This window comes from Girardinichthys multiradiatus, chromosome 6 (assembly GCF_021462225.1).
Source record: "Girardinichthys multiradiatus isolate DD_20200921_A chromosome 6, DD_fGirMul_XY1, whole genome shotgun sequence".
In the NCBI taxonomy this organism is placed as follows: domain Eukaryota; kingdom Metazoa; phylum Chordata; class Actinopteri; order Cyprinodontiformes; family Goodeidae; genus Girardinichthys; species Girardinichthys multiradiatus.
In genome coordinates, this window is record NC_061799.1 from 34,971,478 (window position 1) to 34,999,251 (window position 27,774).

General features: G+C 39.0%; 1 protein-coding gene across 8 annotated transcripts in view; it reads left to right on the forward strand.

Moving 5' to 3' along the window:
- The window catches only part of LOC124870310 (receptor-type tyrosine-protein phosphatase mu-like), a 247,633-nt gene that overhangs the window by 42,350 nt on the left and 177,509 nt on the right, over nt 1-27,774 (forward strand). For all 8 annotated transcript variants that reach the window (XM_047368913.1, XM_047368912.1, XM_047368914.1 and 5 more), the window contains exon 2: nt 17,853-17,975. In XM_047368913.1, coding sequence (XP_047224869.1) covers nt 17,853-17,975 — 123 coding nt within the window. The remainder of the gene's footprint in view (nt 1-17,852; nt 17,976-27,774) is intronic.

Genomic DNA, 27,774 nt, shown 5'->3' on the forward strand with positions numbered 1-27,774 from the left:
AGCTGGAAAGTTTCATTTTGTATGTTTTATGATGTCGCTGCACACAAGTGTGAGTGGCATTAAAGGCAAATTACACTTATCTTCATTTTAAAAAGCTGCAGAGGTCATGTGGTTTTGCCTCATTTAAGCTTTTCAGAGAATGAAAGTATGTTTAGTATTTCACCATTGTAATCTTTTCCTTTTTTATTTTGAAACAGACACTGATAGAGAGGACAAAACATGTAACATGTAAAATGCTGTTGTTTCTATATTAAATTATTGAATATTTGGAAGACAATGAAGAGTGACAATGACACATCGCCCTGCACATTTACTGCTTGTCCAGGTGGAGATGTGTAAAAACCTTAAAATAAATCTTGACATGACAATAAAGCACAATTTCACAATACAAATGTTGAAAAACTCAACCTTTAATTTGGGTTTATTCATTCAATGGGGAAAAAAAGAGTCCTTTAATTTTGCAATAACTGGAGTGTGGAAGAAATTTTGATTATTAATCTATAGCTTCTTGTTTTCCTTAAATATAATATATGATTCCTATTCATTAAAATGGATAGATAAATGGATAAATAGAACAATTTCATGGTGAGAAAAATGTGGGTTGATTGGATTCAGTATCGTCACTTCAATACTTCACTAATGGAGTTTTGATGAAAATTCAGAATGAAAGACTCACCTTCACCGCCTCCACCTTCCAGTGACTCTTCGGTGCGTCTCCCGGCCTTCCAATCAGCATCCTGTCCATCTGATTCTCCATCCAATCGCCTTTCGACGCCTTGCTTTTAAAGGAGCTTCTACCGTGTTCATCTTCGCTTGTCAGCTGAGCTCATCTCCTCCACCCCACCTCCACCATCTTCCTTCACATCTACTCCTGGCTTCCTCGCTCCCTGGCTGCCAATCAGTGTCGGATCGGGGGAAGACATATTTAAATCTAAGCCTCACAAATGATCATCTTAGCTCATGTCATTCTCAGCATTCATGTCTTCCTCCCAGGTCCGAGCGCCAAAGAAATAACCATGTAATTTCTCATCATTAAAACTTTTCTAAGTGCCATCCCTCTCTTTGTGAGTCTTTTCAGATTGAATTGTCAGTTCAACAGGAAATGTAACAAGACCAGATGAGGATCCAAGTTTATTTTGACCCCATGCACAGTGAGAAGAATAGCAATGGAAGTAAAAAAAAAAAATCTCCAAAGCACAATAGCCCCCTTCAGATCATCCTTTCCTTCCTTGATCTACACTTCTTTATTACGTGGGAGGTTGTGGGCCATGCTTTTTTGTTTCCACAACACCAGCTGCATGATCTCAAAGTGCAGAGAGCCCCATGATCTTGGATTGACTTACATAATGTAAAAGGGCAACGTTATCTGCATTTGGGGGTTTATGGTTCTATGTTTATTGCGGAACTAGGACCTGAAAGGGGCAACTATTATAGAACTACGGCAAAACTGACACCTTGGGTTCACCAAGTCTCCATTATCTAACCTTTAAATGCTATGGCAGTATGTCACCCTGATGTACCATGCTGATTTAATGTTTCGGAATGATGCCAGAACAAAAGCCTTTTCTGTCCTACTACCAGGAAGGAAAACATTAGTTTACTAAACTCTACTAGGTCCTCAAACATGTGCTTTGGATAGATGAGAATTCGATTTTAAGCAACACACACGCAATGTGTTAAGATAAGAATAAATTGGAGGAAAGGCACCTCATGGCATAGTTATGGACCTGATATATTTTGGGCTGGATTCCTTTCCTTGAACTCCAGGAGAATCTGGATAACTAAAATGGGTCATCAGTGGATTCTTTGAACACCAAATCAGATGTAAATCCTGTAGAAAACCTGTAGGCTCCTCTGTAAAAATAACAGAGGACCCAGGACTCTAAGTGCTAGATTTTGCAAAGAGAAAAAACTCTCTGTATGCTCTGTATGCTCCAATCTTGTGAGATGGTATAAGAGACACAATGTGGTCTTATTAGTAAAAGTATTAATAGCAGGAGTATGAATACTAGATCTGCACACGACCTCTGCCTCCACATTAAAGTTTAAAGTTTGGGGCATCTTCCCTATATTCTGTTCATGCCAAAGGTGGAAAACATTAATACCTCTGTAATGTGTACAAAAAATAAGAAACTACAATCAGCCACCATCACATAAAACTACTCTGATTAAATCCATCAGCATGCAACTCCAAAGCTCACTTATTAATGTATTTAATCCATTTGTTTAATTCTTACAAAACCACTGTGGCGTTGCCAAGCAACCACCACAGACTCAAGGAAATCTCAGTTGGAAAGCTGATTCAGCAGGAACACAAAGAAGGATCTCAACTAAAATGATTAACTATTCCTTTCAAAAGAAACAGGGCGCTGGGAACAACCTAGAGGACAATACAATAAAATTAAAATAAAAAGCACTCGCTACTAATGCACTTTAGTATTATGAAATGAAACATACTCAGAGTACTTGTTTTAACGTTGTAATTAACTATGAGCTTAATCTGAGATTTATTAGTTGAGGATTTTTTGGTATTCATCTTTTCAAATGCCTTACCTAACCTTACCACTGCCTGATCAAAAACAGAACAATGTTACAGAGATGCTAATCTTAAGGCGACAGTTTAAGTTTAAATAATTAATTCGCATCAAGAAGAAGACATAACTAGTCTGTGTTAAGAATTTATCTTGCTGAGACTTGAAAGAATAGTGGTGAAGCACCTCTTTGAGGATAATGCGCAGTAAACTTGAAATTAAATTAGAAAAGTAATCTCTAAAGGGTTCTTTGCAATAGTCAGTTTTTGAAGTAGAGCATTTTCTTTTTTATTGTGAGTAGAAGTCATTATATTGTGACTAACCAAACCAAAGAACTAATGTTCTACTTAGAAGTGAAGTAAAAACGAACAAAATAGGATTGTTGGGTTTGAGAAAAGAGTCCAGATTTTTCTCATTGTTCAATGTAATGTGTGCATCAAGGTAGAAGATAGCTGTATGACTACTGTCTGCTGTAGAAACCAATTTAGGCAGTGTGAAGATCAGTCGCTGAATCAGTTAAAGCTGCAGTAGGTAACCTTTGTTAAAAAAAACGTTTTTTTTGTTAAAGCTGTCACTATGTCCTGACAGTATAATATGCGACAGATGATCTCTGAAAAAATCTAGCTTCTCTGGCCCCTCCCAGTGGTTCTACTGGCATCTGCGGTGCAGACTTCACTGTGGAGGGATGGTTGTAGCGCATCAGAAAGCGAAGAAAGGGACCTGTAAGGTGCGTTTGTTCAAATTTAGGCTTAGGCTAAGTCCATAGTTTTCTTGGAACTCCCTAGTGCAGCAGGTTCCATGACAATTTGTGACCAAGAAATTAGGAAAACTTGACTCTCTCAGTGTACTGAATGGATGGGTTTTTTGCATCAGTCGTCTTCCCTGATCGTACGGGCATGTTCCAAAAGGTCACATGCAATTCACATTAATTTACTGGCTGCAGCGCTCGTGTGGCATAATTCTTGGACACGTACAAACACCTGTGGATGCCTGGTTTATGTGGTGATCAAGTTGTGTAGACTGTTGAATGTGTAATAGGGTTTTCCAATGCAATTAAATAAAAAGCAAATGTGCATTATTGACTGTGGTATAAACCAATGTTGTTGTGAATTTAAGCCACAGTCGATATGTATATTCCCTTTTGTATTAAAACCTTAAATGTTTTCCATAAGAACCGATCTATTTGTTTCTCAGGTGCCTTTTGTGTTGTGTTTACGCTTTAAAAATGAGCTAAGAAGGACTCTGTATATTGTCAAATGAAAAAACATGGGATTTTGGCATTATAAATGTGTAGGAGCCCTGTGTAAATTTGACACACCTTGTGTTAAAATAGCTGTAAATCTATTATTGGTATGCACTGAATTACTTCGAATTTTCCAACAGAACAATTTCCAAAACTAGAAATTAATTAAATGAATAGATGGAACTGCTGGTAAAGTTAAGAAGACATGGCCTGTTACCATGTGTATTATAGCTGGGAATAGACAATGTCACCTTGCAGGACAGAAATTCAACACAATTCCTGCAAGGTGGCACTTAAATTACCTATCATTCTTGGCTAATGCGATTGTGATGATGGTGGACTTGGAGAATCTCTAATTAGTAAGATCCTTTATGTCAATCTATCTGTGATAATGGGCAGCCTTATTTGACACAGAGGAAATTGATTGAGATGTAATTTACAGAAGTAGCCTTAGGCTACCATGACAGAGTCCTGCAGAAGGTATGCTGTCAGGTTGAAAGGAAATGTTGTGGTTAATGCTGTTGGTGATCTTTATTGCTCTAATTATCTTTTTTGTCCTAAAATGTCATAGCTTTAAGAGTTCATCACTGTAAAATGTGATTCCTCCCACCTGTTTTTAAATGGAACTCTGACTCGCTTGCCTCCAGACTCCACTGTCGCCAAGCACAACAAGATCTCCGTCGGAACAAGCAGTACACTTGAAAGCTGGCCACATGCGCCTTCTGCTTTCCAAACCGGCTCCCCATGACCCAGGAGGATTAAGCTGGGCCGTAGCACTTTTCTTTCAGGTTACCTGATTTATGTGGCTTCTGCAGAGAGACAAAGGGTCTGAATTTGTTTGAAGTGTGCAGGTGAAGACCCTTAGATGGCACTTCAAAAAAAGCTCCCTGGGACTGCAATCTCTTGAGCCACACCTGTCAAGGCAGAGCTCAGATCTTCGCGGCACCCTTTCACCTGCGCAGGCAGCCATCTCTCCACCTGTGCGCTGTCTCTCCCCATCAGGCGTTCCCAACTCAGCGCCGTGGCGCACTGAGAGATTAAACGTGCCACGTGTGTGATTGACAATATGTCATGACTCAAAAACAAAGTAATGATATTTCATTAAGCTGATTATTCCGCCAGAATGTGGAAGCTTTACCATGTGACCCAGATTTGATCTCCTTCTGGAAAGGAATTGATTTAACCTTTCTTTTCGCCTTTTTCATTTTCTAATTAGCGATTCCCTGATCCTTTGACATTTAACCTTGAATTATTTCCTCCTCCACTCATAAAACAAGCATTTGTTCTGGTTCTGAATAGAAAACTAACAAAGCATGTTAATGTTGTTGTTTATTCCATGATCAAACATAATCATTCTCTTCTCCAGAGGAGATCTCCCTTTGGGCTAATTTCTGGTGCTGTTACTTGCATGTCTGACAAATTAGAGCTGGTGAGAAGGTGGAAGCACTGAAGCTGACATTAGCATTGTCATTAGCATTTTATCCCTTTTAGCTGAAGAGAATTCAAAATTTTGTTAGAGATAAGGATGATTGAAGAGGTTTAGGTTAAAGGGCCATCCCCAGAAGGATAAGGGTGTTGGCATATTTTCTGTATTTAATTTTCTTGAGGTACAAAAATAGCTTTTTAGCAGTAAGCACAGACTACGCTTGTGTTTTATAGTACATAAGTAAGTCTTTAGTGAAGCTGATACAAAGAAAACACATGCATTAAAAGTAAGGTTAACCTGTTTAATTAGTAAACCATTAAATATGGCCTAACAACAGAAAGTGCCAAGAAATAAACCATAATTTAAGTAAAAATACTTCACTGTTAGACAGTATGAAAACCTATTCTTTTAAAAAGTATTTACACAAAACGTAGAGTCCAAGTTCTTTCCAGGTACTCCCACTATCCAAAACATGACTGTTAGGTTAATTGGTTCATCTAAATTGCCCTTAGGTGTGAATGTGTGTGTGTAGATAGTTGTCTGTCGTGTGGTTCTCTGTGCTGCCCTGTGATGGACTGGTGAGGTTTCCAGGGTGTACGCCACCTCTCGCCCAATGACGGCTGGAGCACCAGCTATCCTGTGACCCTGAAAGGATAAGCAGGTGTAGACAATGGATGGATGGAAGGTTCAGTTCTAAAAGAACCATATGCAAAGAGCTGCAAGGTTCTTTGCGTATGGTTCTCCCTCCTTTATGTCTCTGTAGACTTCAATTTTGCCACTTCTTTTGCAAAAAACTCAAGTTCAGTCAGGTTGGATGAAGAACATCTGGTAAACCACAGATTCTCAGTTGGATTTAGGTCTGGACTTTAATTGGGCCAATGTAACACCTGAAAATGCTTTAAATTTTAACAGTTTCCTTGTAGCTCTGCTTGTATGTTTAGTGTTATTGTCCAGCTGAAAGCTGACCTTCCGTTTCAGTCACTTTTCCAGCCTCAAGTGGGTTTTCTTCCAGGATTGCCCTTTATTTAGCTATATCCATCTTCCTATCAACTCCCTGTCCTGACTATAGAAAAGCATCCCAACAGCATGATTCTGCCACCACCATGTTTCTTGCACAGTTAGTTTTTCTCCGCACATGGTGTTTTGCATGTAGGCCAAAAACGTTACTTTTAGTCATGTGTGAATTGGTCTCAAACTCCTCCAGAGTTGCATGGGCTTCTTGGTTGCTACTCTGATTAGTTTTCTCCTTGTTCAGCCTTTCAGTTTAGCAGGACTGACATGTCTTGTTAGGTTTGCAGTTGTGCCATACTCAGATTTTCAGATTCATACCATTTTCAGATCACGGACTGAACAATGCTCTGTGACATGATTAGAGATTGTAATATTGTTTTAAAACCTAAACTTTCTTTAGACTTATCCAGAAATTTACCCCCGATTTAATCAAGTTGATGTGTTCATTCAACTTGATTAAAATAATTATAAATTTAAATTAAACGCAGGTGGAGTCAGAAGGTGAAATAGAAAGGGCTGAATACATATGCATGCATAAAGATTTTGAATTTTATTTGTTAAAAAGATATATAAATCATGTACCATTCTCCTTCCACTTCACTTCAAATATAAAGTACTTTGTGTTGGTCTTTCGAATAATGAAATATATTGAAGTTTGTGGTGTAACATGAAAGGTTGCAAAGTTTATGCAAGATTAGCAAGTTTAGCAATGTGCTGTGTTGTGCCTTCTAATGAGACTACCTAGTATACCATGTAAAAATGTAATGGCAGCTCTACTCAGCGACACCTCTAGTTAGTTTTTTATTCTAATCACTTTTTGATTGAGATGTTAGCTCATTAAATCTAATTCAAATGTTGAATCAACCTTGAGTTATTTCAAAGTCTCAGTTTTGAGTCAAAGTTGTGTATTAAATTATTTTTGCAGCACTGGCTTCACCCAAAAATTATGCTTTCACTCAGCAGAATGTTTTCTTTGCTTTTCTTATTTTTCTTTTTCACATGTGACAAATAAAGCATACTAACCTTGCAGATCAAATTCCATCTTCTCATCTGCTCCTTTAACTCTTACAACAGACAAACAGTCATTTTAATAAAGCATCTCTTGTGCTCAGCCACCATATCATTCCTGGGGGCATGCTGAACACCAGGAAATGGGAGCCAAACAAGCCTATTTCTCTCTGTCAGGCATTAAGCTGAATAGGAAGCAGCATCATTTTCTCTTTCTGCAGGGCAGAGGCACTGAGACAGACATATTGTGGCTCTGTCTGTTTACAGAGCTGGGAATGAGGATGCTGGGGGAACGACACAGAAGCCATTGTCAACCAGCCTTGTTACTGTCAAGCAAGAGTCGGGCAGCACCAAAAGCCAAACAGTGTGTCAAACAAACACTCTGTGCTGCAGGTGGAGGGTTTTTATGTGGCTAAGTCAGACTAAATCCATTTTTCAGCAGCTATGATAATTTAAAAAATCAGCTACATGTTTGAGATCATCACCACAATGCATTTCCACTCATCCGCTCCCCTCCAACATGCTCATTTTTAATACTTAAGGGTAAAATGACAATAAGGACCTTCCATGTCTCCAAGTTAGAATCCATATTCATCTTAATTGGTGCCTGGCAGGTTGTGTGGAATGGAGATGGATTTGAAGTCATTTACTGGAAGTTCTTGACAGGCGCAGTGGAAGAGAACGCGGGGCCCCGTGCCGGCACACATAGCTCGAAAATCATCTGTCAAAATTGAGCATATCTGAGAAGAAGGCTGCCTGTCATCTCCGATGTACATCTAACCATGCACATGGGCCCATTTGATCAGGAGCTGTGTTGTACCCCCGATGTAAAGCACATTCATCAAGTTGATATTTGGTTGACAAGACAAAATAAAAAAAATGCTCCTGAAAGGAGAAAGGGGGGCTTATAATGAGTTAAACATAATGCCAAGTCAGTTTTTTTATTATTATTTACTATACTGTTTTGAGCTTAGACTGCAGTGTTCACTTTTTATCCTGATTTAGCTCTGTTATATTTAATGCGGTTTGTTGGTTTCGCCTCGGAAAAAAAAACAAAAAAAAAAACATTGCTGACAAGCTCACAGCTCAGCCGAGGAGATTATCAGTGGAAATCTTAACTCTAACTTCTTTATTTTCCTCCAAATCAATGTGGTGAACAGCAAGACATGATTGATAATGATATTGAGATTGATTGTCTAAATCCCTTCCCACAGTTCAAAGTCCCCAAACAGAGAACATACACATGCAATTCGGTGCAGAGATAGAACTTGGCAGGAGCTGCCAATAGATAAGTGAAATAGGGCCAGACTGAAAGGCCTATCAGTCCCTGAGGGGCTTAGCTGCCGGATTGTGAAGCTCTAAACTGGCCGCGGTGGAGGGAGATAGTCGACATTGGTTTTAAATTACCCCAGATTGCCTTGTGGTTTCAGTCTGCAGGGCTGCCAGCAGACAAGATGTTTGTTAAAACAAGTGCAGACACTGAGGCAGATTGGGGCAAAGGGTGGACCTGTGATTTCCTGGCCCAACAGAACATGTTGGAAAGCTGGTAATTGCAGAATTGGCAGACGAGCTAAGGAGGTTTTGCAGCAATGATATCTGCCGCCGGGACTGGGGAAGTGGTGTTGCTACAGAGGGGAATTGGTATCTACTCTAGAAGGATAGTCGGATACAATATAAACATGTTATATAGACATGGGCACATTACTGCTGTCAAGTTAAAACAGAGATTTTAAGCAGTCATTGTTTCAAACCCACATAAATTGTAAATGTTAACATTTCTACAGTTTAAAATTAATCTAAAAACCAAGTATTGACCAGAGGTTTCCTCAACTGTACCAAGTAATGCCCCTCCCACACTTGTTTTTGCGCACTGCTGGTTGACTGGCTGATAGAAGTCATGTCATATTTGATAAGCTCTGCATGTGTACTCTGCTGCACCCCTCCCCTTGAGCCTGTTCTCTGTCTCATGCTGCCAGTGCATCAGTGTGAAACAACGTCACAGCTCTATGTATGTCAGGGAGCCGACTGCAGGCGCTGTCAGAGCAGAGAGCCTGACTAATTTACCAGCTAATATCATCTTCTATCAGCACTTTACAGCTACTGCTAAAATTCTCAACAGTGTTTAATTAGCTGCCTTTATTTATTGAAATTATATTTAAAGAAATATTATTAAGGAAATAGTAAAATAATATTTAAGGAAATATTATTTTGAAAAAGAACCAAATCTTTCTGGAGAAAGGAGGCTTAATGGTGTTTACTTAGTTATTAAGTTTAGTAAAATATTGTTTAGGGAAATAATATTTCCTAGATTGAAAAAAAGCACGTGTTCTTAGCTGTTAGCAGTTAAAGCTAACAAAAGAAGCTTCTAGCTTACCATCAGAATCAAACACATACCTTTAAAATACCACTAATACGAAGGTTAAAATGCATAAACATGGACGGCACATTATGGCCAATCTTCTGTTTAAAATTCCCCTTTAAACAAAGTTTTCCTTCACTTTAAAACAAACACAGAACACACAAACTGAGCACGTGTGCTGAATAGTTAATCTGCTAGCACTAAAATGGCTGAGTTTCATACAAACAAAACCAAACTTAATTAAACAAAAAACATTTTAGATAATTTCATTCTAAATTACTTCTCTCTGCCCAAACCTAACCTCTCAGGTGAACCGTGCTGAGGAAAAGTTGTCCAGGGTGACAAAGTTTGAAGAAACATCCACAGTGAACAAAGGGTTAGCTGCAGCTAACCTCCGTAGCTGTTGGGTGGGGCGGCTCACTCTGTCGGCCGATAAACTGCACATTACTGGTGTAACCACGGCGATGCGGTCCCGTTGTCCTTCCTTCAGACCGGAAAACTGCTCCACTCGGCGTCGTAGAGACAGGGTCTCTGCTGGGAACTCTCTAGAATACAGTTTGGCTTCTGTTGACCTCAGAAAGAAAGTCAACCAACGCTTGTACCTTAATTACCCCATTCATGAATGAATACCGGATACACAAACAGCAATTCATTCGTACTTAACTTAGTGCATATGATCACCTGATCGCATGACACTCTTGGATCCAGTTTGAAGAGTTATGTTTGTTTGCCAGCAAAGAGACATCAGCGCGCTGTGTCCCTCCTTCCAGATCCGCCGGGGGACCAGTGTGGAAGAGGCAGAATATCTGCGAAAGCAGGGTTTTATTCAAATAGTGACGTAACGGGAAGTCCACTATTACCCCATTCCCTGGCTGTGCTGGAAGTAGGTTAATGCGGTTTATTTGGAAAGTTTCAGAAAAATTCGTACCAGACTTTCATGTTGTAACAATGGCTGGGTCCCAACAAAGGGTAACATTTAAAAACAAATGTCCCCGTTTTTACATTTTACCAGAAATATGTCAAAGTGAAATATATTCATACCCTTATCAATAATTAATGAAAAAATCCTGGATGATAACCAACACTTCTGACTGCTGACCACCTTTTGCATGTTTCCGCTGGCAATTTATCTTTGGTGACGAGCACTAAGTCTTTGAGGTTGGAAGCCCCCCATGCCAACACCCTTATCTTTAGGTCCTTCTACAGTTTCTTTAGCAGATTCCAGTTAAGACTCCAGGATAGGCCCACCGCAAACTGGCAATAATACCTCCAGTCAAACATGTTGAAATAAAAAAAAAACCCTTCTAAATGAGACAACCATACCAAAAACACTTTCAAATTTAAAACAAATTACTTTGTTTTTTTTAAAGAGTCACTGTTCAGAAAATGTGACTAAAGAAACAATACAATATTTCTGTTGACAGCTTATTTTACTAAATAAAATAATTAAACCAAAAAACAAGCAATTTTTAAAAATATTTTGTTTTGTTTCTACCAAAAAGCTTTTGTCCAAGACTAAATCTGCTGGACTACCTTTTAAATTTTAGGTTTGAAAGCACTTCACCTGTTACTGCTCTATGGGTAATCCCTTAAAAACCAACACAACTGTTGTGAAGCAGAACAGAACAATACCACAGAGCTGCAGAAGCACATGATTTCTTTCATTTTTTGCATTAACTTCTCAGTTTTGCATTGTCACCCTCAGAATCCTTCTCACATTTATTCTTTGGCATTCAGAGCACCGTGCATGTAGCATGCCGCTAAGGCACAACACTTTCAAACACTCTCTTGCACACAGCTTTTAAAGTCCAAAGTTTACTTTTGTCACAGGTGCAATAACAAAAGGCCTTTTAAGTCTGACTTGAAAATCTTTAGGAGAAATTGGCTCCAGCATTGAGGGGTTGAGATATTGATTCTGGCCTCTGGCTTGGTCCAGGAAAAGATGGATAGATTTCTTTTGAAATGCACTCTGCGTGAGAATATAAAGACTATTGTGTGTTCTCACTCAGGGATGAATTGTTTCATGACATATCTAGGGCCACATTTTAAGCTGCAAGCCGCTTGCTTCTCTTGAAAGGCGAATGTTGACAGGGCGGAGCACATTCATCTGTGGTCCCAGCCTACCCACACCTCAGAGAAGCATTTACTGAAAGTTAAAGCTCCTTCAGAGAGCTGGCAGCCTCTCGTTGGAATTTCTATTTCAGCAGCTGCTGAGGCTGATTATATGGGGGTTGTGCCACATACTGGCAACGATATGCACCTCCCGCAGAGGGAAGAACTATTATGATGCTTGTGACTGATGTGTTCATCTGCATGAATTTGTACAATCAGAAGCACTTGCTTGTTTTGGTGACACGCTACATGTTATCTGTGATACATTTTGTTTTTTTGATTTATGACATCAGAGATGGTGAAGCCACACTTATTTAAAGGAACCCGTGATAATCGCTGTTGGAGTGAGATGCTTTGAGTGTTTACTTCCTTGCAGTATAGCTGCATGGCGGGTCAATAAAAGGTAGCAGGTATTATAGGAGAATTTCCCAATACCGACACCAATAGCCTTGAACGCTGATCAAAGCGGTGCAAATTGATTCATTGCTTGTTCACACCCTGTTAACCACTCTTAATGATACCTTGCATTGAGTGCTGTCACCACAAAAAGTAAGAATGGGTTAGCTCTACATGCTGGTTTCAGTTATCAGATTCATATGTAAAAAAAAAAAAAAAAAGACGAAAACATAATTACCAAGCCAATACACTGTGCAGTTTTTATCTTTACATTCTTGATTATCTGTGGAACTACAGTTTTCTAAAAGTGCAGTCTTGTGTTTTCACTGTATCGACCTCTAAAATCTCATTTTACAACAAGACATTTCCTGTTTGAAGTCCCTAAAGTGGCTTCATACCTCTTCAAATTTTGTACATTTTCCCACATTCCAACCACAAACTTCAAAGTATTTTATGTGGGGGTTTTTGTGATTGGCCAACACAAAGTATTGCAAAATTGCGAAGTAGAAGGAAAATAATACGTGGCTTTCAAAATCATTTACAAATGAAAATCTGAGGAGTGTGGCATGGATTTGTAGCATCATTAGGTCCATTGGTCAGATAAAGCTATGGGAAAATTTAAAGCAGGGTTAGGTTATAAAACAACATCCCAAGCTGTGAACATCTCACAACGCTCTGTTTAATCCATCATCTGAATAAAGAAAGAGTATGGCACAACTGCAAATCAATACATGGCGGACGACCTAAACTAAGAAGCAAGGTATGAAGAGCATTAATCAGAGAAGCAGCAAATAATCCCATGGTAACCCTGGAGGACCTGCAGCGACTCACAGCACAGATGTGAGAATCTGGTGACAGTTCTGGTGTTAGTTATGCTGCACACAAATTGGCAAGAGTCTTGAGTTGTTGAAAGAAAACCATAAGAGGTCTTGTGGCCATGTAGGGGATACAGCAAACATATGGAAGAAGCAAACATATGGAAGAAGCAAATATATGGAAGATGATGATCTGGGAAAGTGAGATCAAAAGTGACACTCTATAGAAACTGACTGCATGGTGAGGAGGCAGTTAAATTTTTTCATGAACATACTGTGGCTCTATTTTGTACCTTTTTAAATACAAATATTAATCTTACTTAATACAGATAAATCAGCTTTTGTTGTAAACTTTACCAACACATGCCAGGTTTCCTAAAATTATTATATTTAACACTATATTAGGGTTGATTAGCTTCCCTTCAGAAGAGCCATAAGTCCCATCATTAGCCCCAGCTATAACCTAGCTAATAACCAGCTAACATCAGCATGTTATATTTGTGCTTGCATGAATTAAACAGAACAAAAAAAGGTGTATTATTCTGTTTAATAATGAGCTCTGAAAAGCTATAACTAAATTCAGGATGTTGTCTTCAGATTCCCAAGTGTTGGACCAGGGACACATCTTGAAGTTGCAGAAACATGTCCCTAATGGACCCCCAGCCTGAAACTAAATCCAATTGTGAATCTGTGATAAGAGTCAAAAGATTTATGTCAGCAGAAGCTCTCCCTACTAAGCTTGGGTGTTGTGGAAAGAAAAAATGTCAAAAATGACAGTCTGTAGAAGTGCAGTTGTGGTGGAGGCATACTACAAAAGACTTGCAACTGCAATCACAGTGAAAGGTGGTTCTGCAAAGTACAAGGAGGATAATGCAAGGCATGGTACACTTCTAAGATTTAAAAAAAATTGTAACCATGTATTCTTTTACTTCTACTTTACAGTTCTGCACTACTTTGTGATGGTCTATCACAAAATATCCATTAAAACATTAAAATTTATTGTCAATATGTGACAAAGTTTGAAAAAGTGCAAAGTTTTTCAAGGAACAGTAGAATAAAGTAGGTAAATACGATTTTTGTTTATTGCATGCTTTCTCAAATTAAACATCGTCGCAATCAGAAGTAGAGAGTTTTTAATGTCTTGTTGCTAAATGAACAGGGTAGCAAGAGAACTGCTAATGGAGCAGAACTGTTAATGATGTCTTTGAAAGAAATGAAGCTTCAAACTGCGTGTTTATCCCCTTCCATTTTCTTCTGATTTATTATTGAACATTATGACATTTAAAATAAAGACTTAAACCTTTCAAAAATTAAGCAAAAGTCTTGCTCTGTGTTCTGCCTTTTCTTTTTAAATGACATTTTTTCCTCTTCAACAGTGTTCAGAATTCTCTCCCCTCTCCCACTGGCTCTGAATATGTGCCTCTTCTTACCAGTGCCATTGATTTAAATATCAAACGCCAATAAAAGTCACCTCTTTCGGTCTGTTTGAGCTCCAACATGCTGAGAAAAGGAGGCGGGTGGCATGGCCCAAAGAATCTTAAAACTGTTTAGTCAAAATATTAATGGAACGGAGCCTGTTCCTGCGACTCTGCAGCCAAAGAATCATGTTAATGTTCTTCAAGTTACATCTTGGCAAGACAGACATTTATATTCATTTTGAAGGCTAGCTGAGTGAGCATGCAGTGAATGATCTTTTTCAGCCCCACCTTCATAGGGAGTTTCCTTGTCGAGATCATCTAACAGTCTTGGTGAAATGTCTTTGGGTTCATGTGCTTTTTGCTTTGCAATTTACCCAATGTTATAGGCTTTACAAGCAACAATTTTATATCCTCCCACTCAGCTATACATGGGTAAATAATAGTTTTTAACTACAATACATTTCTTATAGAATTTTACGAATGTTATTACATTTTCTAGTTCTGTTTTACTGTGTTGGAACATTCGGCATCGGTCCGGTGCATTGGGTGTGACAGTTTTTATAAATAAAAAGAAAATACTGGCTTACACCTTTGCTATCCCCTAACAGCTGGATTTTTGTTAGTCATTTAAAGAAAAAAACTTTTAGTTTTGCAGTCAAGCAAATTTTACATTTAATATTGATAGTTAACTTAACACTGAAATATGCAGTAGATAGAAATTAAGACATTTTGTTTGAAAGTTAGCAAAATAAGACATAACTCAGCATAACTCTGATCACTAGCTTGGAAAACTGGCTTCCAGTTCTGTCCTGGATATGAGTGAAGTATGCATAAATAATCATGGGTGAGAAACAAGACCAGGGGTTTTCGATTAATTTGTGCCAATAGTCTAAAAGAGTTTTAAAAGGTCTATAGTTTTGCAAGGACGCACTGTAATAGTTGAACTTACATAGCTTATGGTCCTGAAAGCAAAGTAAATGTCTAAAAGTTTGAAAACTGCAGGCAGCCTGCAGCTGAAGCTAGTGATGTGACATTCACAAACAAATCGATTCTTTTGGTGAGAGCCGTTCTGTTTTTTTTAACTACTTTTCTTGCTTATAATGCTACTTTTTCAATTTAATTTAATTTTAGATTGTATTACTTGGGCTACACGGTGGCACAGTTGGTAGCACTGAAAACTGAGGGGTAAATACACTGAAGTTTCATAAGACATCCATCAATACTTCCTGAAATTGTTCAAAAGCTAGTGCATTTACGTTTCTGGGAAGATTTCTCAAGAGTACAAGTGGGTAGCACTGTTGCCTTGCAGCAAGAAGGTCCTGGGTTTGACTCCCGGCCAGTGGTTTTTCTGCATGGAGTTTGCATGTTTTCCTCTTGCATGCATCGGTTCTCACTGGGTACTTCAGCTTCCTCTCACAGTCCTAAGACATGCCTGTTAGGTTAATTGGTCTCTCCAAATTGCCATTAGGTGTGTGAATGACTGTGAGCGTGATTGTTTGTGTGTTGCCCTGCGATGGATTGGCCTATCCAGGGTGAACCCCGCCTTCCACCCATAGACTGCTGGAGATAGGCACCAGCTTCCTCGCAATCCACTATGGAAGAAGCGGTATAGAAAATGACTGACTGACTGACTGACAAAGGATTTGTCTTCTCTGGTGCTTCTCTGGTGTTACTAGAGACTGTATTACTTAGGTGACTAAATACGAAAACCGAAAGGCACGAGCGTACAGCGCACATGCTCATTGCTCACTTACTGTTTGTTTACGTCACGTGTTATGGCGGCATGCAAGTGTGTGACGCTGTGTGCAACCTGGCAGTAGGAGAGAGGAGGAGGACTGTCACAGTGTGCTCCTGGCTCAAGGTCAAAACAATGAGTGGCGCAATACATCGTTTGCACACTTTATTTCTGTAATGTTAACAGTTAAGTGTTGTTTACCATTAGTGTGTTGCCTTAATATTTATATTTAATTGTGCTGAAGGTGCACTGAAGGTGTCATATGCTTTTATGCAAAAATGTGGATGATCTTTTAATTTCTTTATTTTATGTTGGATTTATGCTACTACCTCTATTAGTGAACCATAGCACTTCAAATAATTAAAAAAACTATCTTTCAAATTTGGAGTTAGTGGGTCAAACCACAAAGAAACCCCGAAATCAGTATCGACATCGACCAGGAAAAGCTTGATGTACTTATAACACAGTCACAAAAAAAATCTAACTTTTATAATTAGAGACAGCTTGTAGCACCGATCATTTAACAGACCACAACCAAAATTCCTTTAAACAAATATGATTACGGTTCATGTGCCAACACTGTAGCCTGGATACAGCCCACTCATTTTCATCCTAATTTTCCAGACAAGCTCTCAACAATGAAACATTCTTTTACCTATGATACTTTGCAAGTCGCGCTGTTTTATGTCCACCCCCTCAAAAAGACAGTCAAGGCAACAAATACATCATAATCAGTTGCCCTGTGGTGTGGGGTATTAATTATCCTGTGTTCTCCACTCATTTGCACATGTACTGTAAATGTCACCACAGAGATAAATAGGGAGACAAAAACTGCAGCTTGTAGCCTTTATGCAGCAGAATGTCAGAGGCGGCTTGCAACAGATGAGATATTGGTTTTGGCTTGATGTGGATTATAGGTCAAAGGACATTTCCACAAGCAATAAAATTTGCATGCCATCTCTGTTTATATCCTTATAAATAGCATGCCAGGAGACATTTTCATACACACTGTTTAGATTTGGCAAGTTCCAGTGTAATAAAGGGTACATCTGTTATCAACAAAGACCTAATGTAATCGGAAGCAATACCATATAATTTTGTCCAAGTTGCCTGCCAAGTCTGATAACTACCAACTCTGATCTAAAAGCCATTTTTGTATTTCATTTGTTTTATACAGAATGAACTCCTTCCTGCCCCCCACTGTTCTGACATTACTTTTTAGTAGATTTATGAGTGGATTGAAAAGCACTTTGGGCCAAAGAAGAAAAAAAAGATCAGCTCTCACGTTCTCTGTGTGGCCTTTAAGGTGCAAGGAATAAAGGAGGTATTTGTATTAATCGATCACACGCCAAGCCTGGTTGAAACCTGGCCCTAATGTTGCTTGCTGCCATTTTGCAAGCAGCTTATAAAAAGGATTAGAGTGGCTCTGTGGAGTGGGAGTTTGTGAACAGCAAAGTTCTGTGGCCGGCAAGGAAAATAAATCAATTTATGCTTGATGGCAGTGCGGTTGGGGAACATAATGTCTAATGATGATGGAGTTTGGACACTTCATACTTGTCATTGTGAAATTGGACTGCCGTCCTGCTAATGATGGTAATGTATGTTGTGCCTCGTGTACTACAGTAATCCTTCACTCTCTCTCATTTAAATGTATCTCATTGTCTGGCATATTGCATTACGAATACCAGTAGAAAAAAGAAAAACAGAATTTAATTTATAAATGCATTCATTTGTGCACCAATGTAATGTGAAAAACTGGATAACCATATAAATTCCTTTTTTTTTCTTTTGGTCATAGGTGATTGTAACTTTGAGAAGCCGCTGGCAGCGTGTGGATACAGCCAAGGCAGAGATGATGACCTTGACTGGGAACAGGTCAATTCCAGGGAAAAGACTTCATCAGATCCATGGATGCCCTTAGGTAAGGACGGTGATGCTGGGCAAATTATGAAAATAAATCATGCTGAGAATAAGTAACTCAAAAAGCTGCACATTTAACACGATCTGCTTTATGTCTGAGGCAGTTAGAAGCTGTGAACAAAGATTCTTTAGAGATGAAGAAGCAGTTTTCCAAATGGTTTTTGAGTTAGTAAACTTTCACAGTTATGAATTTTGACTCATCTTTTTTTATGTGAGCCAGTAGGTTCTGACAAAGAGTCACTCACTGGAAACAAATTATATTCAAATTCAAATATTTTAGTTTAAATATTCAAATTTAACTTAACTTCAGCTCACTTCAGTTGACAACTAAGCCTGCCTGAATCGTGAACACTGGGAACCTTTCTTATGTCTAATGTAATAATATAAAACTTCATATGATAAAAATATTTACTTACACCTTTTACTTAAACCTACTACACCTACTAATACTACCGCCGTAAATATGCTGCTGTTCTATAATTTTGTAAAATATTACGACCACTTATTAAAATAATAAACTTCCCTCCAAGTTTCATCCGGGCAATTTCATTAATGTCTTTACTGAGGGTCTGGTCCCATATGACTTGGTGGTTTACTCTCCCTAGTGGTCTGGTGCACTTCCACTTTGTGGGGCAGGTTTTAAACTTGCTGTTGTTTTTGCTATTTGCAGTCGTATTCGTATTTGCAGCATTTTTTCTTTTGCTTCTGTCTATTTTCTGTGATTGCATTTCTTTTGCAGCGTCTTTCTGTTGCATTGGTTTTTTGTGTTCATGTGTTTTGGAGTTTGCATCATTCATGTGTTTGCAGATCATTTCAACCAGGCACAAGAAGAGTGTACCTGGTTTCCCTAAAAGTATAAAATATGGAAAGCACAATCAAGTGCATGGCGGAAGATCCGCTGCTAGTGACAGTGACTAAAATAAAACATATGATTTTAAATAAGAAAATAGCAGACGACTTCAAGAGATATATCATATGCACAACACATATTTATCTCCCAAACCACATTTACATGACAAATTCTCTGCTGTTTTATTACATCTATCACCCAGGGACTGGTTCTGTCTGCTGTTTTAGGTGTTCAAACCAAACATTTTCCCGTTCAAGCCTTGAGTCTGACTGTAACTGGAATATGCTGTGTAGCTATTTTCAATAGCTTTTAGTGTTGGAGACTAATGAATATTTATTACAGCTTTATTCATATTTGTACGTAACACAGAACTACTTCATCTTGCATGAAAACACAATATTTCTAATTCCCTTCCAATACTACTGTCTAGTCTTTTTCTATTTCTTTCATTGTTGATGTAGTTTGTTCTAATATAGTGAATTATTGGGACAGCCATATTAACTAACAACAATTGATATCAAAGCACTCAGATCCATTTTAATTGAAGACCTCTATCTATCACTCATGCGCCAATATTCATTAGAATGCCTTCCCGGCTTTTTGTGTCGTCCATGATTTGTCTCCTTAATGTTGCATTGATCGTTCTTCATTTGACTTGAAATGCAAAGATATCACCACCTCTGAGAAGGCGGCTCCTTAGGAATTAGACTAATGGAAAAGCGTTTCTTCTTTTCATGTTATAACAAAGGTAGCATTGCAAACTAATGGGTATTGTTTTTCCTGCCCTATCTGGCGCCTAATCTAACTTGGGTTGCATCCCAGATAGATTGCATTGGCCCCCCTGGTGACAAAGGGGGAATTAATTAGCAATCCCTTACTAATTTTAAACAGCCAGTGCCCAGACCTGTTTGTGTGTGCACATCAGGATGATGTGTGTTAAACTGCCCCGGAGAAATTACTTGCCATGGTAGGGGAAGTGTCTCTCTTTTTCCATCGCAATTGATTAATAGCGGGACACATGGAAGCCAGGCAAAGGTGACTATGAAATCTGGGAAAGCCTTGACCTACAAATTAGCACTATGCGTGCGGTCTAAATTTAACAGATCTAATTAAAATCCCATGTCTGGTTAAGAAGTGTCCCTGATTGTGCTTCCCAATCGCAGTGCACTTCAGACAGGCACGGTTTCCACGTGTGCATCTTGAATTGTGCGTAATTAGCAGGTTGCGGCTCTTTCTCCATTTCAAAGTATGATTACTCAACCTGCTGTGTGAAACTGTAATCTCTCCTCTTTGACCGCACTGAAAGGGATGTGAAATGTAGTGTACTTGACAGGTAAAATTGTTTTACTGATACTAGAGCAGGGGTTGATGGGTAAAAATGCATTTAGGTGAAAGCCATGCTGGTGGAAAAGCTATCTCACCTCTGATTGCTCTCTTACTCTCAACTCACACTTATGAATCTTACCAAAATGACCTTATCATACTCACACAAAGAGATTGTTATCCTTCCTGGTGTGGCAGGATGGAAATGGAATTGATGTGGTAATCCTCAGAACAAAGAACAGAATGGATTACTACCTCAAGCACCTTTAAAATTGGTCGGAGATAGTATCTGTCTAAATAGGGGTGTTTTCAATGACACTGTGAATAGGCGATTTAAGTGGTGATTTAGGATTTTCCTGTTCCAGTAGAGCTCTCCAAGCAAATAATAACCTATACGAGTTGGAATTCCCAGCTCTCACGTGAGCTCTGGTTTCAAACTTCCTTTATATTCCTGAATCACTGTGGACATTGTCCAAACATAGTATTTGTTTAGTATTTTTTCTTTATTTAGGAACACCACAGGAATGTGGAGCTCCGAAGTCAGGGAGTAAAGTTGTGGCATTTGAAGTGGTGTATCAACTTTTACCACACACTCTGTGGTTCTAAATGTGAGAAGATTAAGCAGCTTTTGTCGAACATCAATTCCTGTTGTGTCTACAAAGCACATGTGACTGTTCTAAATTGTCCCTGTTTGAAATAGTCCATATGTATTTCAATGAAGGGTTAGTATTCACAGTGTTCCACTGTGTCAGGACTGGGTGCTTACTTTTGCCATAATTTCATTGTCTTTAGAATAAGATTAGGTAATGTTATTGGGTCATAGCTGGAAAATTTGCACTTGTATCAGATATGTCAAAGTGCTACTTGTGTGTGATATATACTGTTTGGTGTCTGAGTGTCACAATAGTCACAGAAAGAGAGAATGCTGCAGGGTTTATTAAATGTATGTTTATGTGCCCCTGTATGGAAGAAGCGGGTATACAAAATAGATAAATGGATGGATGTTTCTTCCAACTTGAATCTGATTGAGAATTTCAGGAGGGAGCTAAACTTTGGGTGATGGCAAGGAGGGCTTCCAACCTCATCACCAAATAAAAGAGTCAAAACACCAATGAAAACATGCGGGAAAAAAATGGTCAGCTATTATAAAAATGGTTTAAACAATGTAATGCGGATAAAGAGTTTTCCATTCCATATTGAGAAGGGTATAAATAATTTTCATATTGCCATTTTTAATAAAATGTAAATAAAAACAGATATTTTTCTTTCAAAATTGATGCAGCTTTTGTATTGTCTTATTATCTTTTAAGTATCTTTTCCTATCAGACACAAAAACCCCATGCACTTCCTCTACATGCCTGCCAGTCTTACATTTAAGGTTTGTGGTTGTTCCTCAGACCAGACTGGAAGAACATAGTGGCTGTGTTTTCTTTAAGCTGGGCCCAAAGATGAATAACTGTCTTGGCAGACTCTGGTGATTTTTTAAATCATACTCAATGCTCACTTTGTGCATAAGATCTTCATTTTATTTTTTTCTGGAGATTTATAACTTACAAATCTGAATCAGTTAAATGCAATTGCCATATAATACAAATCTTTAAAAAAAAATCGGTGAAGTCTATTTGTAATGTGATGAAAGTTTTGAATGTGCAGAAGTCCAACATACAATGTGGCAAACATCAGAGTTTAATGTTGGCTTTCTTTGGATTGATCCACATTCTGCAAAACTCAGAATCAAAGACCAAACTGGCCCAATTTTACTTCAGTATGTAAAAACAATATCAAAACCTGAAAAGTGAAAGATATCCATAAAGAAAAAAACAAGCCTTCCGATGACACGAGAAGGACACAAACAGCGCCTGAAACTCTTGGTTGTTTATGACGATGTGCTTACTGTCTAATTGGTACGTCTGGATGCAGGGTTGCCTTGTTTATCCCTCTACGCAGAGCTGATTGCATGCTTTGGCTCCTGTTTAGGACGGTTCAGGGTTCAGCCCAGTTCTGAGGCTCGGCGTGTCTGCCTGGGAACTCCCAGCCAGTTCCTCTGTCAGACCAACTGGAAAACCCCATAGCAGGACAGCCACTGTCTGTTCTGCCCTGGCCGTAAATTATCGGCAGTTCTCGCCGAGCTTTGAAAAGTGGAGATACAATTTATTTATTTTTTTTGGTAACATTTTTTATTTCTTCTTTCGGTCATAAGTTGTACATGGTGAGGTACACTAAATCATTGCTGAAAAATGCTTTTTAGGTAATGTTCTGCAGATGTGATGAGAAAAGAATCTGTTTTCAGAGAGCCACAGCTGGTGCACAGGCTGCTTCTTTTCTGATGGTAGCATGGATATGCTGCCAGCAGTAGGCTGCTGCTCCCTGCAACTCCCCTGAGACCCATTCTTGGGAATAATAGCAAGAAAAGGAGAAGGAAGGTCCTCTAACTGAGATTAATTAGTGTTTTTTGTATTCTGCAAGGCACAATAGCCAATGCGGCCCCAGCTAAATGACTTATTGTGTTATGCTTAATGTCTGCTATAAATATGTTACCAGAGAGAAATGAATGTTTTTGTCCCACAGTTTGTACAGGGTCTTTGTTTTGGTAGAGTGTCCTTGGTCGATACTGACACCTTGACAATAATAAAGGATTGGCAGAATGAGGTTCTTCATTGGGTAACAGTGATCTTTTCTTCAGGTTCTTTCTTAAAAATGCCTTCATAATATAAATATACAATAGTTCACTTTTAAACTCAAAACAGTGAATACCATATTTTTTGGCACTCCTGGTAAAGCTGAAGTAGAATATTCAAACACCTAAAAACTTACAATTTCAATCATTAATTGTTAACGAAAATCTAAGAATTGTTTTTTTTTTTTAATCAAAACCACAAACACAATTATTTCTTCTCCTACAATCTCCACAAAATAAATATAACTGAATATTTTATTAGGTAGATTAGCATTCCTAGGAACAAATACTGTTATGTAGCCACTGGGACGATGGGCTGGAGGAGCACCCAAGTTTATTTTGGGCAGCACACAAAATGAGAAGCATGGACATGGTGATAAAGTAATTTCCAAAGCTAATAGTTAGAGAACTGCAGCAAAGAGGCAGATCTTTGCATCACCGCGTCTCCAAAACAGCCATTGGAGGTTAAATTCAAAGAATTTAATGACCACAGGCGTCAGGGCGACAGGCTTGTAGTCATTTAATCCTGTGATGGTGGGTTTCGTGGGTACTGGGATAAAAAAAAAAAAATTAAAAAGAGAGATCATATTTCTCCTATTTTAGCTTCCCTTCATTGGCTCCCTGTTAAGTCCAGAATAGAATTAAAAATTCTCCTCCTCACATATAAAGCCCTTAATGATCTAGCTCCATCATACATCAGAGATCTGATTGTTCCATATGTTCCTAACAGAGCACTTCGTTCTCAGACTGCAGGTTTACTGGTGGTTCTTAGAGTCTCTTGAAGTAGAATGGGAGGCAGATCTTTTAGTTATCAGGCTCCTCTCCTGTGGAACCAGCTCCCAGCTTTAGTCCGTGAGGCAGACACCCTGTCTACTTTTAAGGCTAGGCTTAAAATTTTCCTTTTTGATAAAGCTTATAGTTAGAGTGGCTTAGTTTATCCTGAGCTATCTTCCTTATTTTTTACCTCCGTCTTCTTCCCTCCCTGTTGGTTGGAGTAAGGGGGAGTCAGGTTTAACCTAAACCGGCTCAGTTATGGTTGAGGTGCAAACACACCCTCCATTTCTGCTACCTGTATGACCCCTTCTCTTTTCCAATGGTTATAATCAGTCTGACAGAGAGAGATATCCCAATCATTGTGGTTTTTAGTATAACAATGACCATCAGTGGGACCCTTTGTGAGGTGCCTTGAGACGACGTTGTTGTAAATAAGCGCCGTTTAACTAAATAATCTGAACTGAAACTATCTGTGTAGTTATGCTGCTATAGGCTTAGGCTGCTGGAGGACATTACATTACATTAACGCTCAGCTTGGACTCCTGCTTAACTTGCACTGCCATACTTGCACAATGATCACCTGCACTGTTGTATTGCTCTTGCATCTTATACTGCTTATATTTACTCTCACTGACTTAAAACTGTGCACATATATTTATATTATATTGTAGATATGTTTATACTGTTTAATTTGTACTGTATTGCACCGACTACGCCAAAACAAATTCCTTGTATGTCCAAAAACGTACTTGGCAATAAAGCTTTTCTGATTCTTATTCTGATTCTGATTCTGATAATGACCACTTTCACCCTCTTCGCTACATTCTCACACTACTCTCCAATTTTGCATTATTTGCTGTTATTTCAGCTTTTAACTTTGTTCTCTATTTTCTCTACCTAGAAGCTACACCTGGACTGGCTCTGTGTCTGCCTGTGACACCTTTCTGGAGAGTGGAATCGTCCGAGCTTCTGCTGGCAACAACTTAATGCTCACCCTCTACCAATGATCCACATGGCCCTGTCTTTTAGTGTTTAACCCTTTCTCTCTCCTAGACATGGAAATTGACTGAGCTTTTACTGTAACTAATTATATGTGCTCTCTTTCAGACTCTAACCTTGAAAACTGGCTCAGAGTTTATCTGTTCTTTCTTTCTAGGTGAAACGACTAAAGGAGCTACATCCATTAACATTTACTTTTCCTTCCCATAGAAAGTACTTCTGGATCAGTGCTTCTGTGTTCTTTTTGTGTCTCTGCTCTGTTCTCTCAAACCCCCAGTCGGTCGTGGCAGATGGCCGCTCACACTGAGCCTGGTTCTGCTGGAGGTTTCTTCCTGTTAAAAGGGAGTTTTTCCTCTCCGCTGTCGCTACATGCATGCTCAGTATGAGGGATTGCTGCAAAGTCAACGCCAGTGAACTGCTGCTTTTCATACTTGCAGTAGAAGTCATTCAACTGACTTGCCAGGCACGGATTCTGCTCAGGGTTGAGGGAATGGCTCCTGTAGGCAGTCACGTTTTTCAAACCATTCCAAACAGCAGAAGCATCTCCATGTTAGAAGCTTTTCTTTAGCTTCTCAATGTAGCTTCTCTTTGCTGCTTTGGTCTACTTGGTCAGTTTTGTTCCTGGCCTGCTTATACAGGTCCTTCTCAAAATATTAGCATATTGTGATAAAGTTCATTACTTTCCATAATGTCATGATGAAAATTTAACATTAATATATTTTAGATTCATTGCACACTAACTGAAATATTTCAGGTCTTTTATTGTCTTAATACGGATGATTTTGGCATACAGCTCATGAAAACCCAAAATTCCTATCTCATAAAAATAGCATATTTCATCCGACCAATAAAAGAAAAGTGTTTTTAATACAAAAAACGTCAACCTTCAAATAATCATGTACAGTTATGCACTCAATACTTGGTCGGGAATCCTTTGTCAGAAATGACTGCTTCAATGCGGCGCGGCATGGAGGCAATCAGCCTGTGGCACAGCTGAGGTCTTATGGAGGCCCAGGATGCTTCGATAGCGGCCTTTAGCTCATCCAGAGTGTTGGGTCTTGAGTCTCTCAACGTTCTCTTCACAATATCCCACAGATTCTCTATGGGGTTCAGGTCAGGAGAGTTGGCAGGCCAATTGAGCACAGTGATACCATGATCAGTAAACCATTTACCAGTGGTTTTGGCACTGTGAGCAGGTGCCAGGTCGTGCTGAAAAATGAAATCTTCATCTCCATAAAGCTTTTCAGCAGATGGAAGCATGAAGTGCTCCAAAATCTCCTGATAGCTAGCTGCATTGACCCTGCCCTTGATAAAACACAGTGGACCAACACCAGCAGCTGACACGGCACCCCAGACCATCACTGACTGTGGGTACTTGACACTGGACCTCTGGCATTTTGGCATTTCCTTCTCCCCAGTCTTCCTCCAGACTCTGGCACCTTGATTTCCGAATGACATGCAGAATTTGCTTTCATCCGAAAAAAGTACTTTGGACCACTGAGCAACAGTCCAGTGCTGCTTCTCTGTAGCCCAGGTCAGGCACTTCTGCCGCTGTTTCTGGTTCAAAAGTGGCTTGACCTGGGGAATGCGGCACCTGTAGCCCATTTCCTGCACACGCCTGTGCACGGTGGCTCTGGATGTTTCTACTCCAGACTCAGTCCACTGCTTCCGTAGGTCCCCCAAGGTCTGGAATCGGCCCTTCTCCACAATCTTCCTCAGGGTCCGGTCACCTCTTCTCGTTGTGCAGCGTTTTCTGCCTCACTTTTTCCTTCCCACAGACTTCCCACTGAGGTGCCTTGATACAGCACTCTGGGAACAGCCTATTCGTTCAGAAATTTCTTTCTGTGTCTTACCCTCTTGCTTGAGGGTGTCAATAGTGGCCTTCTGGACAGCAGTCAGGTCGGCAGTCTTACCCATAATTGGGGTTTGAGTGATGAACCAGGCTGGGAGTTTTAAAGGCCTCAGGAATCTTTTGCAGGTGTTTAGAGTTAACTTGTTGATTCAGATGATTAGGTTCATAGCTCGTTTAGAGACCCTTTTAATAATATGCTAATTTTGTGAGATAGGAATTTTGGGTTTTCATGAGCTGTATGCCAAAATCATCCGTATTAAGACAATAAAAGACCTGAAATATTTCAGTTAGTGTGCAATGAATCTAAAATATATGAATGTTAAATTTTCATCATTACATTATGGAAAATAATTAACTTTATCACAATATGCTAATATTTTGAGAAGGACCTGTACAGGGTCCTATCCCCACTGTTGTGAGCCTCTTCCTTATTCTTGCACAGCTGCCTCAGATGAGAAGTGAACCAAGGTTTATTGTTATTGTATGTCCAGAAGGTCTTGATCTGCACACACATGTCCTTACAGAAACTGATGTATGATTTCACCACCTTAGTAAGTTGGATTAAATCAGTGCCTGAAGCCTAATTTTATCCTAATGCCAAAGAAAGAAACACTAAAATTGCTCAATTTCTATGTTTTCACAAACAGAAAAAAGGTTACACTTGTTTTAAAAAAGTGTTGTTTATTGATTAATCAAATATTTCACATTAGAACGGTTTACATTTTTGAACTAGAGATGATCAAATACTGTCCAGACTCTGAATATAAATGTTGGATTTTTCTAAAGTTTTCAGTGTGAGGATTTGCAATTGCAATTAGAGTTAAATTTATTTCAAAACATTTGAAGTATCTTAACCAGGGGTGCCAGATGTTGGCAGATGGACTAAACTTTAGGACTAATTCAGTTTAGTTGGATATTAGTTAATGGGAAAATACCTCACTGCCTTACCTGGACTTCAAGTGCTGTTTATGGGGCCCGATGGGTTGTTCAAATGAACTAAAAGAGGGTCAGCCCATTAAAATATAAGAGTGCACAATGCTGGACTAAAAAAGGGCAGAAATGTAATCGGAATTTACATCAAGGCAGAAAAACATGGGGTATTGTTACAATTTTATGGAAAATAAAGCTATTTGTTTTGAACCATTCCCCACTACATGTAGAAATTACACCTGGTGTTGTGTGTGCTGTTTTTAGGTCAAGGATAGAACCCCATTAAATGATTAGGGGACAAAACAGAACAGCAAATTATAAAATTTAATCAATTTGTGCAATCATTCCTGGTGAAAGAAAGACTGCCATTTTGCACGCTGCATGTTTGTGGGGTT